Genomic DNA, 18,627 nt, shown 5'->3' with positions numbered 1-18,627 from the left:
TGAGAATGACTTACATTTCTAGTATTAAGTTTAGGAACATTGGTTATCTTTTTTTTCTTTTTTTTTTAAAAGATGACCGGTCAGGGGATCTTAACCCTTGACTTGGTGGTGTCAGCACCACGCTCAGCCAGTGAGCAAACCGGCCATCCCTGTATGGGATCCGAACCCGCAGCCTTGGTGTTATCAGCACCACACTCTCCCGAGTGAGCCACGGGCCAGCTCCCGGAACATTGGTTATCTATCAATGCACTCAATGACAGGTGACTACTAAGCAGTAGTTTGTGATCCCTGTGATATAGGTTACTTTTCAGTACTATGTAGTGAAGATGCTATAGAGAAAGAAAATAACATTCATTCAACTGTGTCCCCAGTTATCTTGTCTCATATCCTTACAACAAGCTTGTGAGCTAGGTTTTATTATTCCTGTTTTCCAGATGAGAAAACCAAAGATCAGAGAAATTAAACACATTGAAGTCAATCAATTAATAAGTGGCTGACCTAGAATTTGGAAGCCAATGTATGACTCCAAAGCCTATGGTCCTTTCATTGCATTTTCTGCTCGATGATTGTATTAGTAGTAGAGGATGGGGGGCTATCACAGATTAGCTAGTGACCTAGGTTTTATAGAGCCTGCCTTGGAAAGATTAGCTGGGTCAATCCAATTGAGGGATTGAGAGACTGAGCCAGTTAGCCAAAGGAACTGAAATCAAAATCTGTCACTTGGAACAGATTGTATTAGTCTGTTTTTGTTTCTTATAACGAAGTACATGAAACTGGGTGATTTATAAGAAAATGAAATTTATTGTTTACCGTTTCTGAGGCTAGGAAGTCCAAAGTCCATCTGGTGGTGGTGACAGTGACCCAGGGGTCTCATGTTGTAAGATGGTGTAAGCAGAGAGAGCAAGAGAGAGAGAGAAAGACAGACTTTCCTCTTCTTTTAAAGCCCTCAGAACCATGCCCTTGACCACCATTTTTAATCCATTCACTACTGCGTGGTCCTACAATCCAATCACCTCTTTAAGGTTCCACCTTTCAATTACCATAATAGGATTTCCCACCCTCTTAACAGTCACAGCAGGGGATAAGTTTCTAATACATAAAACTTGGGGGACACAATTCAAGCTTCAGGGAGTTTTGGGGGGACATAATTCAATCCACCACAATTACGCAATTTGAAAGATTAAGAAAAAGGTACAGCGTACATTTAGAGATCATTCTCTCGGACTTGATGTAAAGAAAGGGGATGGTCAAGGATGACTAGTACAATAAACCAGTACTATATGCCTCTTGCTGCTCCTAGGAGATCCCTGTGTAGCTCCAAACAGTAGGGGCAGTAGGAGCTCATATATATAGTATCATTATTCATTCATGATCTTAAAAAATGTTAGAGAAGATAGTGTGGAAGTAGTAACCCTGAGGAACTTTTTCAGGAGAAAAACAAGTAGGTAATAATTAGTTGTGGTGGCAATGGTTGGAGAAAATAGAACTCTGCTGGTTAATTTTATATGTTAACGTGCCTGGGCTGAGGGATGCCCATACGGAGAGTAGAACATTATTTCTGGTTGTGTCTATGAGGGTGTCTCCAGAAGAGATTAGCATTTGAAATGATAGACTGAGTAAAGAAGATCACCCTCACCAATGTGGGTGGACATCATCCATTCCATTGAGGGCCTGAATGAAACAAAAAGTTAGAGGAGGGGCAAATTCTCTCTGTACTTGAGTTGAGATATCCATCTTCTCCTGTCCTTGGGCATTGGTGCTCCTGGTTCTTGGACTTGTGGATTCAGACTGGGATTTACACCATTGCCCCTCTGTTCCAATTCTTGGGCCTTCAGGCTTGGACTGAATTACACCACTGGCTTTCCTGGTTCTCTAGCTTGCAGATGGCAGATCCATGTGACTTCTTGGCCTCTATAAGCATGTGAGTCAATTCCTGTAATAAATCTCCTTCTCCCCCCCCCGCCATATATTCGATTGGTTCTGTTTCTCTGGAGAACCCTGACTAATACAGTTACCTAGGAAACTGAGGAGATTATGCTACTGTAATAGATGTTGCTATGGTTTGAATGTTTGTGCACCCTCCCGCAATTTCATATGTTGAAAACCTAATCAATGTGATGGTATTAGGAGGTGGGGCCTCTGGGAGGTGATTTAGTCATGGGGGCAGAGACCTCCTGAATGGGATTAGTGCCCCTATAAAAAAGGCCCAGAGAGCTGTCTTCCTCCTTCCACCATGTGAGGAGACAGCAAGAAAGTGCCATCTATGAATCAGGAAACAAGCCCTCACCAGATACCAACTCTGCCAGCACCATGATCTTGGACTTATCAGTCTCCAGAACTGTGAGAAATAAATTTCTGTTGTCTATAAGCCACCCAGTCTATGGTAGTTTGTTATAGCAGCCTGAATGGACTGAGAGTTATATTGAAGGGTTTGATGGGGGTACAAACTACATCCATGCCCTGTTGTATCTCCCTTCCCTTTTCCTGGATGACACCTTGGGCAAACCTAAATCTCTTTTACATCATTTGTAATGATTAAAAATCCAGTCTAGCCTAAATCAAAACTTCAATTTCATATCTTATTTAAAGCTTTTCTCCTCCAATTCTCAGGCAGTTGGAAATTTGTGTTTGGTCTGCAGTTTTATTCTTTTTGTGCTCCTCCCCTCTCGCTCTCTGTTTCTGGGTCGCCTCCAGGTTAGAGGAGTTTTGGAGAGGGCAGAGAAGTAGGAGAGATTATAAAAAAAGAGGTGAGCGTCTCTTACATGATGATAACACCAGAGGCAGAGACCCAGGTGCTTGTTCTTTCTCCTTTGGAGCATTTACAGGTCTTTGGAGGTGCTGCCTATGGACCTTAGGATCCCCCTTTAGTGACTGCATCCTGAAGCCCACACTTCCAGCCTCTTATTGCTGGGTCTCCTCACCTGGCAGGTGGCCCTGTTGAGTAGTTCCCTCAAGAAGGTCCAGTATAATCTACCTTTTCAGCATCCACTTGGCCTATAAGAATCTTGCCATGCCAAACGCAAGTAGTGGCTTTGCTACTTGCATTGCTGCCTTTTCTCCTTGTCCTATCATAGAGTGTGCCAGCCAGCTTCCCTAATTCAGATTTCTGCAGGCCAGAAGTGGGCAACTTCCTTTATGAATGTGCATGAAGGCCCCAGACTCCTGGAGAGACATGTCTAGTGCACCTCAAAACTCTCACCATGGTGGTTGCACAGGGATGGGCTTTCTACTGTCAGCAAGACTCACCAGCTTGGTCGAAAGATCTGGCAGACACTCCTCATCTTTTGTAGTACCCCCTCTTTGTAGTGAGTTGAGCACTCTCTTCTCTCCTATAATGTCTTTTGAATTTTTACATCTTCCTGATTGAGGCCGGAGTTATGTAGATGGAAGTTACAGGACTGGCCTGGTCACTTTTTAGCAAGTTTTTTGGGGAGGTAACTGGTAGCTCTTCTTTAGAAGGTGGAGATACTTATGGCCTGTTGTTCTCAGCTCTGAATTTTTATAGTCATTAACTGTTTTAGTCCATTTTGTGTTGCTGTAACGGAAATACCTGAGACTGCGTAATTTATAAGGAAAAGAAGTTTATTTGGGTTACGATTCTGGGACAGCTGCATCTGGCATGGGCCTAAGACTGCTTCTACTCATGGCGGAAAGTGGCAGGCAGCTGGTGGGTACCAGCAGATCACATGGCGAGAGGAAGCAAGAGAGAGAGAGAGAGAAGGTGCCAGGGTCTTTTAAACAACAAGCTCTCATGGGAAATGATAGAGCGAGAACTCACTCATTTATCCCCCCTCCTCCAGGGAGAGCATTAATCCATTCATGAGGGATCCGCCCCCATGACTCAATCAGTTTCCAATACTGCCACATTGGGGATCAAAATTCCACATGAGTTTCGGAGGGGACAACACATCCAAACTGCATCATTGACATTATAGTACAATTTCATTGCACACCAGATTGAGAAAGGAGGAATGCCTTTTTTGAGCAAAGAAAGTTTCAGTTTTTCACTGAGATACATGGAATCTCAGAGTTAGGAGAAATTTAGAAGCCTTTTATTTAATCCAACTCTCTATCAAAGTTATGAATCCTGTTTACAACTTTATGTTTTCATTTGAACACACCTAGGAATTAGATATGCGATCCCTGTCAGATCTCAGCTCTGCCAATGACTGAGCTTCATCAACTCACTTAAATCCCCTCAGTTTTTTCATCTATTAAAGAGGAGTAATAATACCTTCTTCACAGAACACAGTTGGGAGGATAAAAGGAAATATATAAATTGCCTAATCCAGTCACAGAGGAGTGAAATGTTGATTCCCTTTATAGGTCTTTTTATAGGACAGCATATTTCATTTTTGGATTGTCGTCACCCAGAGAGAGGTCTTCCTTATGTAGAACCGCCTCCATACAGTTTTAGCACCTTCTTTAACTCTCAGTGGTCACACAGAATATCTTTTTTCCTTCTACTTTACATCCTCACAGATATCTGTGGTTTTAGTTGAAGGGAGTGGAGATATGGGGATGAAAAAAATCCAGTTTTTCTTTTATTTGAGCTGGGGAGCTGGGGTGAGACTTCTGTGTGACTCCCAAGAGCTATGTATTGAGTGAATGGGGCAAAGATGATATTTCATTTTATAACGTCAGCGGTGTCCCAAGATTGAATGGGCTGCTTGGGAAAGACAGTTGTCTCTGACACTGATGGGTTTAATTACAGTCTGGCTAGCATTCTGTAGCATTCAAGCCTGGAAAGTATGTGTGTGTCGCACAAGTGTTAAGACACTTGAGCGCATTTGAATGGTGCTATTCTACGCCTCATAGCGAGCGCTTTATAAGGTCGCTTATTACCCTGAATGAATGGCTAAATGTGGAAGCTACAAAGACAGCCAAATAGCTTTCATACCTAGCCAGGTACTCAAACACTCCTCTTAAGGGTGAGCGAGAGGAGTCCGAATTAAGAGGCCACTTTCGGGATGGGTTGGGACTAGCCTTGGGCTCCAGTACTTGGGCACCGTCTCTTTTGCTAGCGGCCGGCCGCTAGGCGGAGCTGGGGAGCTTGCAGCCCACCTGCGAGGCGACCCTGCTCTCACCCTCAGCGGGCACCCCTCGCCCGGCGGAGAGACTACAACTCCCGGAGTGCTCTGGGAGTGTGGGTGGGGGGGCTGAGAGAGAGGAGGGATGCGAGGGCGGGCCTTCCGGGTGTGTGTTTCCGGCGTCGGCGGCCGCGGCCGGGGACGGTGTGAGAGCGGTAAGATGGCGGCAGCGGCGGTGGTGGAGTTCCAGAGAGCCCAGTCTCTACTCAGCACCGACCGGGAGGCCTCCATCGACATCCTCCACTCTATCGGTAAAGGTCGCCGCGCCGTCTCCTCGGCCCCGGTGGCCCAGCTCTGCCTTTGTTAGTCGGCGACAGCGGAGAGGGGCCAGGCTAGCCGGCTCTGGTGCTGCTGACTCACTGTGTGTGAGAGGGGGGCCGGGCCGGGGGCACAGGCCGCTTGGAGCTCCCCGGAGCCCCTTGGGTCCCACTCCGATGGGAAGCCCCGAGGCAACCCCCGCGTCCGTTCGCCGGCTGCTGACTCACGGTGGGCTCAACGTGGGTTGGGACAGTGGGCCGAGTCGGGCCCCCTATCCCTCCCCAGCCTGGTCTCCCGCTCTGGCACGGGACCGGGAGCAGTGCCGGCTGGCGGGCCTCTTGCGGATTGGTCTGGAGTCTCGAGTCCAAAGGCCCTGGTGAAACCCGCTCGGGACAGGCATTTCCCGCCGTTGTTATCAGCACAGCCTGCCCGGGGTGGGAGCGCTCGCGCTCGCGCTCCCTGGTTGTCTTGGAGTTTCCTTCTACGGGACGCTGGAAGCTGCTACTTCTCTCCCGCCCCGTACCGGAAGGCTCCACGAAAGGAGGGCCTCTTTCTGAATTTGGGAAATTGAGGGTGACACACACCTCAAGTTGGCGTTTGGTTTGAGGAGATGGCCGACACGTTCCTCTGCCCTGTGTAGAGTGTAAGAGCGAGGTGTTGGGGTGGGACTGCCTGGCTAGAAGAGGTGACTAATCGTCCCAGTCTCCCCTATAGAGGTTGGAAGTGAGTTCAGGGAGTGAGTTGTCAGCCGCGGAGTTCAGGGAACTGTTGGAACCGGCCAGCTGCACAGTGCCGGAGACAATTCAAGAATATTTCCTTAACACTGTAGTATGATTGTCTCAAACTTGCACACAATAGGAAAACTGAAATGGGAGCCCCCGCCAGTTGCTTCCGACTGCTTTCTACTGGGATTCAGATGTGAACAAAAATAAAAAATACATTGATGATGACAGAGAAGGCTTTTAATGTTCAATCATAAAGGGTTCCGTTAGGGCGTGGGCTAGATCTTTACTGCACATGTAATAATGTGATCTTTTTAATGTTGCTTGAGAAGATTTGAATAGAATCAACAAGTAGTATGAGAATGCATGCGTTTGTGGGACTTGCAGGATATTGGCATTTATGTTGACTTTGTCGAATTTTGGTACCCCAGACCTGCATGGAGAAAGGACAATGACAAGATCTTGATGCCTTTATTTTTGGGGGTACTAGGGAAGTAGAGGAGGTGGGGGTCAGGATGCGTCTTTGAATGGATGATAGTGGTAAGGGGTGTTTCATTTTGAATTTCCGATCTTAAATCAATTACGATTGCAGAACCAGAGTTATCTCAGTCACTGTTACATATGTATTTTTATTCTGTGAGTACACACTAACATTTAGAACTAATGTGAGAAGCATGAATTTTAATTTTTTTGTGCCTCGTGCCTAATATTTTGTCTTTCATAAAGTAGAAATTATGGTAACCATTACGATTAGATCATTTCTTGGTTGCCGCTGTACTAGGAGAGAGTTTCCTGAAAGCTTCGCTGTTAGAGCAAGCTTGAGTCATGATGGTTGACAGCCTTACTTTTTCCGGACTCCATCATAGAGTATCAAAGTCTTGGTTTTTGTCAAGTCATGATGCTTTGTTAAGAGAAGTGATAACTAGTGATGATTACTAAAATTATCACCACGAACTTGGAGAGACTATTGGATGTTTGAGTGTTAGAATAGTTATTAGTATTTGGAAGTGGGACAGGGAGCACAAAGTTGTTTTAACAGGACATGAATTCATTATAAAGCAGCAGTCTCTCCAAAGTGTAACTTTGTTCAGGATCATGCTGGAACTTTGATAGGGTTGTTTATCCTGAATGGCTTTATAGAACTGCTTATCCCTAACACACCCATTAGCTGAGGCTTTACCTAAAGTTTATTGAAAGGTTTTTGACTTCATAGTTATCAGTAGCTTGGTCACTTGATATTAATTTGTGGCAGGTAAATATATAGGTATGTTTAAATATCTTCACATAACATAGTAACTAGCATGAGGCTTTGTTTTAATTTTGCTTTAACCAAATGACCACAACAGAACTCTCAGTGTGTGTGGGTAAGGGAAATTCTAATGGATGGAATGAAAAGGCACATTTAAAATCAGAGAGCAATCTATTTTTTATGGCTTGCGTGGGGCATGTCCTACATATACATGATCATTTTATTTTTTTCTTGTTTAGAGGTGTTCATGTGTGTGTGTGTTTAAAGCTCTCTAGAATTTGGTTTTTGGTAAATATGAGTTTGTATTGGGTCTTATGAGGGTGAAATTTCTTTCAGTCTTCATTTTTTTTGTGAGAATCTTAAGAGAGTTTGTGTTTTTCTCTCCCAGTGAAGCGTGACATTCAGGAAAACGATGAGGAGGCAGTGCAGGTCAAAGAGCAGAGCATCCTGGAACTGGGGTCTCTCCTGGCGAAGACTGGACAAGCTGCTGGTAAGTGCTACAAACGGGTTGTACCTGAAATGCTTTTACCTAAAATGCTGGGTGAAGTCACTGTTTTCTGTTGGAGTGAAGGAACGTGGTATTGAATCCATACATTCATTTAGTTGGTAGTATAATTCAGTTTTCTTTTTTTTTCTTTTCTTTTTTTTTCTTCCTATGTTATTTCCACAATGCTGTCTTCAACAGTTTATTTTCTTAGCAACTAGTTGAGCTTCAGTTTTTTTAACAGGATGTTAAGTGGCCTTTAAATTCAGTTCTTTCTTGGTAGAGATTTGTCCTGCAGGTGAGGGAAAATCCTATTTTGTTGGGATATAGTGATCTGTGATTTGTTTCTGGGTTTTGAATTCCCACTGGATTCCCTTACATAGGGACAGCATTAGTCTTCAGTGATTTTACTGAGCCGCTCTCCATATATTGCATATATGTAGATAATAACTTTAGGCCCCTGATTTGAAAATGATTAGGGATTTTACCTCCAAGTGGCTTACTGTCCTTCTTTTCTGATACAGAATGAATAAGACATTACATGGAGCCTTCTCAGTTGTATCTAGGACTTTGTACATATCGTTGTTCAAACATTCTAGTTGTGATTGAACTGTTGACTTGGTAGACTGGAGATGATATTCTGATGATGGTTGTGTCCTTGGAATGAGGAGAGAGTCCTGTTGACCAGGAGGGCCTTTGACCAGTAAAGCGGTAATAGTATTTAGAGAGAAATCTGCTTGAAGTTAAAATAGGTGATTTTTGTCAACTTTAATGTGAATTTAGAGTTTATTTGATTAGAGTGGATTAAGCGCTGGTGAGTCACCTCATGAATTTCCCCCAAATTATGTTGTTACCAAAGAAAATAATGGTGATAAGTTGGCAAAACTTTTTGAACATGAGAACTAAGATCTTTTCCAATTAAGGGTAACCAATTTATTAATTATTAGGCTCAATCATTAGAAAGCTGAGTAAAGGTGAATGAAATTATGAGGATGTGTTACATGGGTCTTGTATATTATTTAAAATATTGTTTTAAATAGCTCTAATAAGAAGAACAGTACTTAACGAGTTTTGGGTGCTAACTATGAACAACATAGTTATTCTTTTAAGCACACAGATGGTTTAGCTTATCCAGTCCTCTAAATGACTTGGAGTAGGTACTCTTATCTATTTTACATATGAGAAAACTGAGCACAGAAAAAATATAAATGACTTACTGAAGTTCACTCAGGTAGTAACTGGTAGACCTAGGATTTGAACCCATGTAATCCCACTTCAGAGCTCATAGCCTCATGGCGTAATGGTGATTGCTTTTCTATAGTTTCTACTTATGGATTGTCAGTGGTGGGTAGTGGAATTTTCATCTTAGGCTGACTTCTCTCCTGTTTAACACATGTATGGATTCCTTTTGCCTGTCAGTTAATTCGAGCTTGGGGGTTCCAAAACAGTATGACAATTAGTCCTTGCAAAATACAATTAAGAAGATAATTTTTCTGAAAGAATTATAAAGCCAGGTAAAGTGATTTAAGATTTTTCTGATGTTGAAATATTCAAGTCTCTGCTTTCCTTTAGTGGCATGGATAATTAAAAGCAGTGTGTGGTATGTAATTAGAGCTTCAGTAATTTTTGTCCAAAAATGACTGTTTTGCTTGAAATTCTTATTTCGTGCTTATTCTCTCCTTATTCCTTTTCCTCCTCACCTTATGACAGGAAGTTTAGAAGTGTACTGCTAAACTTATTGGAATTTAATAGGTGAATTATAGGGACTTTCAAAAACTTTCCTATGTTGCTTATTATTTTCTAAGAAAGTTTGATGACAATAGGTATACAGAATAAAAAACTAAAGGAAGTCTTGGGCCTATGTTCATTTACCTGTCTTTGCTGTTAATAATTGATAGATTTGTATTGTTTTTTTCCTTTGATTTTGAGCTCCCTGAGAATGGAAAATATGTCTGTTCCATTAATCTCTAATTTTGTTTTATTATGCACTTAATATGTGCCTAGTACTGTGCTAAGTACTCCACTCAAAAAATTTAAGGTAAGGGTTCCTGACCAACAGGTCACTTGGGAATTAGTGAATAAGACGATGTCTCATGTTTAATAGTGATTGTAAGTAGTGATGAGCATCATTAGATATGATGCCTAGGCTTAGTTTCTGCAGATTTCATAGCCTGAGACTTAAAAGGAATCTGTTGAGTTCTGTGAGCTTGTAACAAGGAAATTCTGATCATATAATTGCAGATAATCCCTGTAAGAATAGGAGAAAGAAGTCAGTATGATTTTATGGAAATTTAAAAAAATTAACTTAGTTTGTATGAAAATGGAAAGAAACAGGACATATAACCAAGTATGAATATAAAATGGTAGTAGACTAAAACGGAAAATGAACTGAATCTCTTGAAAAATGGCAACTAAGAGATCACTTGTTTCTCTGTTGGGGTAAAAAGAATAACACTCAGTGTTTAGAGAAAATATTATGCTAGCACGTGCTAGAGAGAAAGGCAGACTGCTTAGCTCATGTTTCGCTTCTGCCTTTTCTGGGAAGGAAAATGGTTTTCAAACTGAAAAAGATAGTAACATCAGAAAGAAAGAATTAAAGGCAAGGTAGGTGAGAGAAGAGAGAGCAGATAGTCTCTTTTAAGTTCAAGTCTCTAGGCTCTGACAATTTCTGACTTTTAGTATTAAAAAAATAATCCTAGCAGATATAATTATACAGCCACTTATTATTCTGAGAAAAATTATGGAGGATGGAGAGGTAGTTGGAAACTGAGGACATGCAAACGTTATTCCATCTTTCAAAAAAGTAATGAATAGATCTAGTCACTACAAATGGTAACAGCAGTGAAGTTCTGGGGCAGACTATTTGATAAGGAGATATTAATCACCTAAAACAGTGGGTTTATTGGTTTATTATGAACAGATTATTACAAACTCACCTTAGTTCTTTTTGGTTAGCCTTATCAGACCAGTAGATTTGCAGGGGGCTGCCTGCCACCTGTTTTAGTATATAAAGTTTTATTGGAACATGGACATGCACATTCATTTCCATATCATCTATGACTGCTTTTGCACTACAATGCTTGAGTTGAGTACCTGCCACTGAGACCATATAACCTGCAAAGCCAAAGATATTTACTCTCTGGCCCTTCACAGAAAAAGTTTGCAAATCCTGGAGTAGAGTAGAGGGATGATATAGACTACATATCTGAGATAAGCAGGGTGTTTGAACATTTGCCATAATATTAATATGACAGGTACTTGTTATGGATTTACAATGGGCTGAGTAACTGTATCTAAAACGTGTTAATAAAGGTTTCATTTGTCAACCTGGAGGAAGTCTTTAGCATGTCATAGGGCACTTCTGTGTTTTTCTGGTCTGCATCTGGCATCATAGTTAAAGTCATTTCAGAAGGCATGCTCATTTTTGTAGATGACTGAGTACAATAGAGGACAGAATTAAGATTCACAGTTATTGCCAAAGCCAGGAAGATTAAATTTAGTTGTGGTGAGGATAAAGTGGTATACTTTAAGTATTTATCAAAACAGAGGAAGGTGAGGAATTACCTGTCTCGACAGTAGTATGTGCAGAAAAGACCTCGATGGACTCACCCTCCAGAACAAACTAGAATGCTATTGGAAAAAGTGAAATATGCTGTTTTATATTACGTGTGGTGGCCAGATCAAGAGAATTTAAGCCTTCTGCTTTACTGACAGATGCTACCTGGAGCATTGTTTTCAGTTCTGGGTATCACAGCATAAAGTAGTACTTTCACAAACTAGAATTTGTTCAGAGGAGAGCAAGTAAGGAGATAAATAGTCTAGAAACAACGACATTGAAGGAACGGTTGAAATAGCTGAAGGTGTTTAGCTTGGGGAAGGGGAAAGTTAGACATAAATGATAGTTATCTTTAAATATTTGAAGCCATTTGGAAGGAGGTATAGATTTGTGTTTTAAAAAAGAACAATTTGGTTTGACCAGGATTGGAATAGGCTGCTTTCTGAACACTTCTGTCACTAGAAATCAATCAGAATTGTTCAGGCATAGTAGGAAATGCTGTGGGAGAAGGGACATTGCACTAAACTGCTTTAAAAAAGCTATGATTATGTAATATAATTGAAATAAATGCAAAAGGAATTTGAGGGGAAGAAATCATTGTAGACTGGAGTTATCATGGAAAACTCAAAAGGACTGGACCTAAAAGGTTATCTAAGATTTACATAGGTAGAGAGGATAGGAAGATATTTCAGATGGGATTGTGGCATGAGTGCGGCTTGAAAGCAGGAGTGAATAGCCTGTGTGGAGTCGATGGGGTGGCAGAATGGGAAAAAGTCTTAGACGTTGGGAATCGAAGGTCAGTACTGGAGAGTGAAAGGAAAGATAAATTTTTCCGCTCTGTATAAAGTTCTTTTAGTACCTGACACAGTCCCATGTATCCTCTGATTATTCAGGCAGAGGAGAATTTCAGGACCCTGAATTAGCATCCTCAGGAGGGTGAGGTTTGCTTGCCCTGAATTGGAGTTCTCAGGAGAGTGAGTCTACAATTGGAGAATATTAAAGAGGTAGTGGCACTAAAGTAATTTTAACCTACATCCCCACAATACTTCATTAGTTGTTTAGTTGAAACATTCTCTAATTTTTAGCAAATGACAAGCACATCTCTAGTTTGTTGTTCCTAAAGACACTTTCTTAGAATTTCTGTACTTCCCTCTATGGCAGACACCTTTTTTTGGTCATAGTTTAAGACAGGTTTTGCAGATTAATGAGGAATTTTAAAAGGATATACTAGAACTTCAAGGGCAAAACACCCTGACTTCTCTGTGAAAAGTTTATTCACAAAGGTGCCAGGGAAGTAGTTATTGCTTAAAGGCTAAACTGGAAAGTACTGTGGAAAGGGAGGGAAAAAGGAACCTAGAATAGAAAACCTCTGTCTGTTTAACACAAACTGCTAAGGCAGACTTGGAAGTTTATGATCATGTTACTCCTATAACCTGATTATATTTGTTGGTTGTGAGGAAGTGATTTTTGTCTAAGGTGGGCAGGGGCACAGCATATTTCATGTTCTAGAAAACTACTTTTTGAGAGTGTGGATACTTTGCTGTTTATTCTTTCATTAAGATGGAATGAGGCAGAGATATGAGCTTATCCTGGGCCTTCATAGTAGTCCAGTGGCTGAATGGAGAATGGAATACAAATTTGTTGTATGATGTTAACTTACTTTTGCTACTCTGTTACCTGCTGGGAATGCTTTAAATTCATAGTAAGTTTCATTTAGTCTGAATCCAGTGATGTAGGTAGATTTTTATGATTTGGGGTTGGTTTTTTAAAATGGGTATTTTGTCCCTAATATTGATGTTTACTTTTCCTTTCTGAATTGCCTTTCACACAGAGCTTGGAGGACTTCTGAAGTATGTACGACCCTTCTTAAATTCCATCAGCAAGGCTAAAGCAGCTCGTCTAGTCCGATCTCTTCTTGATCTGTTTCTTGATATGGAAGCAGCTACAGGGCAGGAGGTAAGCTATATAAATGACAGAAAGTAGATAATATGGAAAAAAAGTCTGTTTAAGTGAAAGAAAAGCCTGCCTACACAGTGGTACTAATGTGGAAGGGACAGCTGGGAGGACAACTCAGGACTTATCATGTCAGTTTCTCTTTGTTACAGGGCATTTGATACTTTGGGTCTGTTCCATGCTTTGCTTTGTAAATGGAGATTGTCAGTGGTCCCTGGAATCCTCATTACATCAGGGTCACAAACTGATTCTTGTCTTTGAGGTATTGTATTGCCACACCTTTGTAATGTTTTCTGTGTCTGTGGTACCATTCATCTTGTGTCACAAAGCTCCTTGTGAGCACTAATTAAGTCTTGTGGCATACCTTCTTGGCATGTTTTGTACTGCCTTTATTGAGGGGTGAGCATCCATCTGTTTGTGTTTCATGTGTATGGAAGTGACTCTGGTGTTCCTGTACATGTCCTCTACCAGTTCAGACTAGACCCTGAGCTGTATTGAAGAGTGCCTCTCTGGAATCGCTGAACCTTTTCCAAGGTTTTCAAAGATAGCTGTATTTTCTGCAATTCAGGAGGGGAGACATATCAAAATTAAAAATAGTTCTGTAAAAAGTGGCAGATTCAAGCAGGATATATTATAGTTGCTTGAATCTGTTTGTAGGAAGAATATAGTTATTGTCTTTCCTATAGATATATTGATCAGTACTTACTGAGTGCCAGCTATGTGTTAGGCACTATTGTAGGTACTGGGGATATAGTTGTAAAAACACACATTCACTGCTGTCATGAAGATTATATTTTAATGGGGAAGGGAGGCAATAAATACATGTAGAAAATATCAGATAGTATAAGGGCAGAGGTTTGAATTGCTAGTTGGTTGTATATATAATTGTTTGCTGTAGCCTGCATGGGTGTACAGGTAAAAGGTATGAATGAAAGGCCACAGTAGCACTTAGGATACATGGATCCCATGTTGGAAACATGTTTTTGTAAAACTTGGTTTCTTGCCTTAATGTTTCTTTGAAGCCTAGTTAGTTTAAACACTTTAAACTAACTTTATTTTTAGAAAATTCATTTGCAGACTATTCTTAAATTAAAATTTGTTTCTGGCAGAATTGTGTTTCATGTTAGTAGGTCAACACAGTAGATGGCTGCCTTTTGAACCAGAGTATCAGAATTATTTTTATAAATAAATTAAAAGGAAAAGTGGTATTTATTAGGGGTATTAGTTTTATGTAACCCTTACTTTTTTTTTTTAAATGCGCTTTGCTCTTATGAAGTGGTGCCATCTTTTGTTTGAAATATAGTACCTTAGAATAGGCTGACCAATAAATTTTAGTTTGAAACTGACCAATAAATGTTACTTGGAACTTTTTAAGCAGAAAAAATAATTATTCAGGCTGCTCCTTTGCACCCTGAAGTCTCAGAATTTGTCCCTTCCCATAACATAGAGCTGACTCAGTGTGTAGAACTGCATTTGTTTAATGATCAGTTCTATTCCTTTGTGGAAATCTATTCAAATCATAATTTAGTTCTCTCTTATATTTGGCCAGTGGGATTTACTGGCCTTTGTCATGTGGCTCTGTGTCTGGTTAGGCCCTCCCTAACTGTGTTTGTACATTGCTGTTGTTTATTGCACATTACATCTGTCAAACAGAGACCTTTCTTCCTTTTCCTAGGGTGAAGGGAAATACTTTTAGGTGCTGTGTCATTTTATCATCAGTGTCATTTTAGTGTTAGGTAAAGGCTGTTTTTTAAATGGTTTGCAGTTTAGCTTTTATCAAGAGCCAGAGTCTCATTTCACTAAGCAGGACTTCTTTTAACAATTTTTGTGTATTATATGTTATTTGCTTTTTTTGGAACAAATTATGAACCATCTAGATTGTCTCACCTGTACCTCCTACACAATGTGGCCAACCTCAACGTCCAGCCATTTAAAAAATTCTGTCAGTTCAACTTTCTATAATGTCTGCTCCACTTTTGTATTTGTTCTCACTTTACAACTGCCATCTAGTTTGCTTCTTAATTGTTTTTTCAACCATTGCGAAAGCCTCATTCCACCTTGTATACTACCCTATCTTAACAATTAATGCTCTGATCATTTTATTTCTCTCCCTGATCTCCCCCAGCTTGGACCTTCAGTGGTTTTCCATTGCCTGCAGAATTAGGTATTTCAGTTTTTCTGTAGTTCAACATAACTGCAGTCTGATCTGGTGCTCTACTAAACATACCCAATGTGTCAGTCATGTTGAATGCCTGACTGCTGATCAAGCCCTGTATGTTCTTCATGCTGTGCTTCTCCCTTCCACATTCTCACCTCAAGTTCCTTGTCCTCTGAATCTTTCTTTTTAATGTGATCTTAACTCTTTCAGTGACTCACATTCTATTTTGTGCATGTTATATTTCTGATTATTCTGCCTTGTATAACAATTACTTGTACATTTGCCTTATCTTCTTTACTGTTATATACAGTTGACGCTTGAATAATGCAGGGGTAGGGGTTTGACCCCTGCACAGTCAAAAATCCGCATATCTATCTTTTGACTCCTCTACAACTTAACTATTAGTAGCATACTATTGACCGGAAGCCTTACTGACAACGTAAACAGTTGATTAACACATTTTGTATATGTATTATATACTGTATTCTTACAATAAAGTAAGCTAGAGAGAAGAAAACATTATTAAGAAAATCATAAGGAAGAGAAAGTACTCTACTGTATTTGTTGATACTGTAAGTTTATATCATGTTTACAAGAACAATCGTCTAATATTTATTGAAAAAAATCCACATATAAGTGTACCCATGAAGTTCAAACCCATGTTCAAAGGTCAACTGTAATCTCATTCAGGTGAAGCATTCTATACGTGGCAGCACCACAGGGCCTTCCTCATTTCCAAAGTTCAAATTCCTTAACCGTGGCTACCTCTGACCACATCTACTATACTAGTATCTCTTTTATTTTCTTTACACCTGTAATACTGGCTTTGCCATTTAAACTGTTCTGGCCTTGGGGCATTTATATACATCTGGATTGCTCTCAGCCTGTTCTTAACATGGATTTTTCTCTTTATATTATTTCAAGTCTTTCCTCATGTCTTACTTCCTCAGAGACCTTCCTTGATCATTCTATCTAAAATACCCTATCTCTGCTTACTTTTCTTCATATTTATTTTACTTATTTAACATCTGTTTCCTCTTTAGACTATAAGTTCCATGACGATAGCTACTTTGTCCTATCATTGCTGTATCTCTGGCACGTAGAGTAGTTTGGCTCAAAGGAGCTACATAACTAATATTTACTGAAGGAATGTATGGACTATGCCTTCCCCATGGTAGATGCTCAGAGAATATTTTGTTCGATTAAGATCTAAGTTTATTGAATTGAGTTGTAAGCATGGATTGTTGTTACTATATTTGTCTAGGTGATTCACGGTCTCTGACATGGGGAAATTGGATGTAGTCTTCATTCTTGGTTCTTTTAAAATTCTTTGATTGGGTGATGGGAAAGAATAGAGCAGGAAGTTATAGGAGGATCACTATCATAGTGTTAAGGCCTGAGGCAAAATAGGAAGTTTCAGAACATTGTTAAGAGAGTTAGAGTTCTGTGTTAAGGAGTTTAGTACCAAGAGTATGAGGGAGGGGATTTTTCCTTGCCTGTTTCTGTCTGGGGACTAACCATAAGTCAGATATATCTACAGAATAATCTTCAGCTTGCTGTATTCCCAAAGTTGATACGATTCAGATTAAGATTTTGTCACTTACAGTGCTAAGGTTTGGAGCCTAGAAAGTGAGGACATATGTGGGGGTAGTGGAAGGAGGGGGAGTGAGGAAGGGAGGTAGGCACGGGGAGGGGACTTGGAAAATAAGGTAAAGAGGAGAAAAAGAAGGCCAAACAGTGAACGGAACTTCCAGAATTAACCTTACCTTCCAGGGATCTCTAAGGACTTGCCTCTGGAAAGCCATTTTTTGGTGTAGTCTGCTCAGCTGAAGCACATTTTAAGAAACCTTACATCAGAAATCATGTTATCTAAATAGTTTCAATGGAAAAAAGGGGTTTGTAATAGAGAATTTCAGATTTGAAATAATAGTTATTTTTTGCTCCACAGGAATTTAAAGGTTTTTAAAAATTTTTTAATTTAAAAAATTTTTATAGGGCCGGCCCGTGGCTCACTCGGTAGAGTGCGGTGCTGATAACACCAAGGCCACGGGTTCGGATCCTATATAGGGATGGCTGGTTTGCTCACTGGCTGAGCGTGGTGCTGACAACACCAAGCCAAGGGTTGAGATTCCCTTACCGGTCATCTTTTAAAAAAAAAAATTTTATGGTAAAGTGTATTGATTTAAAACTTAAATATCTAATTTTGACCACATCAAGCTTTTGTACTCAAGTAAGGGGCTTCCTCCAGAAGCATGGGCTGCTTGTATATTCCAGTCCCCTTTCCTATCAGTCATTGTTAACATTAACAAAGCACAAAGCCTCTCAAGCAAAATAGCTATGTAGCAAGGGCAGTGGCCTTTTAAAATTTTCCTCGGAACTAAATTGTTGTTTCCACAAATTACAAACTTAGATAACGCAGATCATGTACTCTATAATTGATAACAGTTATCCAGTTCATGTTGCAAAAAATTCTTGCTCTAGGAGAAATGTCTGTATTGACCTTAACTCATGGCTGGGTTGAGGTAAAAAGAGCACTGGAGGTAGGGACAAATTGTGATCCCAGCAGCTGATATGTGACATTAGGTGAGTCACTTAATATCTGGATTATCCGGGAAATGTGGGCAGGTAAGATGATGGAGTAGAATTTAGTATTTCTTAATTAGGGATGTACTGTAGAGTGGGCAAGCTCCATTCCACATTACTGAAGCAGGAGCCCAGGCATTCCTTTTTGTTGTTGTTGTAAGCTTTTTATTGAAATGTAACTTACACACAAACCCAAGTCCCAGACGTTCATTTTTGTGTTGTTTGAAAAATTTCCCTAGATAAAACTATGACGGGCATTTCTTAGTCCCCCAAACCATGAAAGACTAACGACTCTTGTATTTTCTTTACTAAAAATATTCACAATATTTTCTATTCCATTCATATCAGAGATCTTACTTTGATTTTAGCTTTTCAGGACCTAATTAAAAACTCTGAAATTGTGATTGTCTTGTTTTTATTTTAGATTTTGGTTCTGTCTTATTTTTGTAGAATTTTTATGTTTGTCAAGTTTAGAGTTAGAGATTAGGTGGCCACCAGGGGGCTCTAATGAGGAACTGTAAATATTTTGTTGAATTTCTTAGTGGTGAATCCTCCAAATAATGTCATCCATCAA

The 18,627-nt window shown here is 40.2% G+C and overlaps 1 protein-coding gene across 1 annotated transcript in view; it reads left to right on the top strand.

The window, feature by feature from the left end:
- Positions 1–5,218: 5,218 nt before the first annotated feature.
- Positions 5,219–18,627, top strand: part of PSMD11 (proteasome 26S subunit, non-ATPase 11) — a 31,017-nt gene continuing 17,608 nt past the window's right edge. Inside the window, exons 1-3 of the mRNA XM_063112318.1 lie at positions 5,219–5,341; positions 7,708–7,809; positions 13,191–13,315. Coding sequence (XP_062968388.1) covers positions 5,251–5,341; positions 7,708–7,809; positions 13,191–13,315 — 318 coding nt within the window. The 5' untranslated portion in view covers positions 5,219–5,250. The remainder of the gene's footprint in view (positions 5,342–7,707; positions 7,810–13,190; positions 13,316–18,627) is intronic.

The sequence above is a fragment of the Cynocephalus volans genome, chromosome 10, assembly GCF_027409185.1.
Source record: "Cynocephalus volans isolate mCynVol1 chromosome 10, mCynVol1.pri, whole genome shotgun sequence".
NCBI lineage: Eukaryota > Metazoa > Chordata > Mammalia > Dermoptera > Cynocephalidae > Cynocephalus > Cynocephalus volans.
This window is presented reverse-complemented; position numbering and strand designations above follow the sequence as displayed.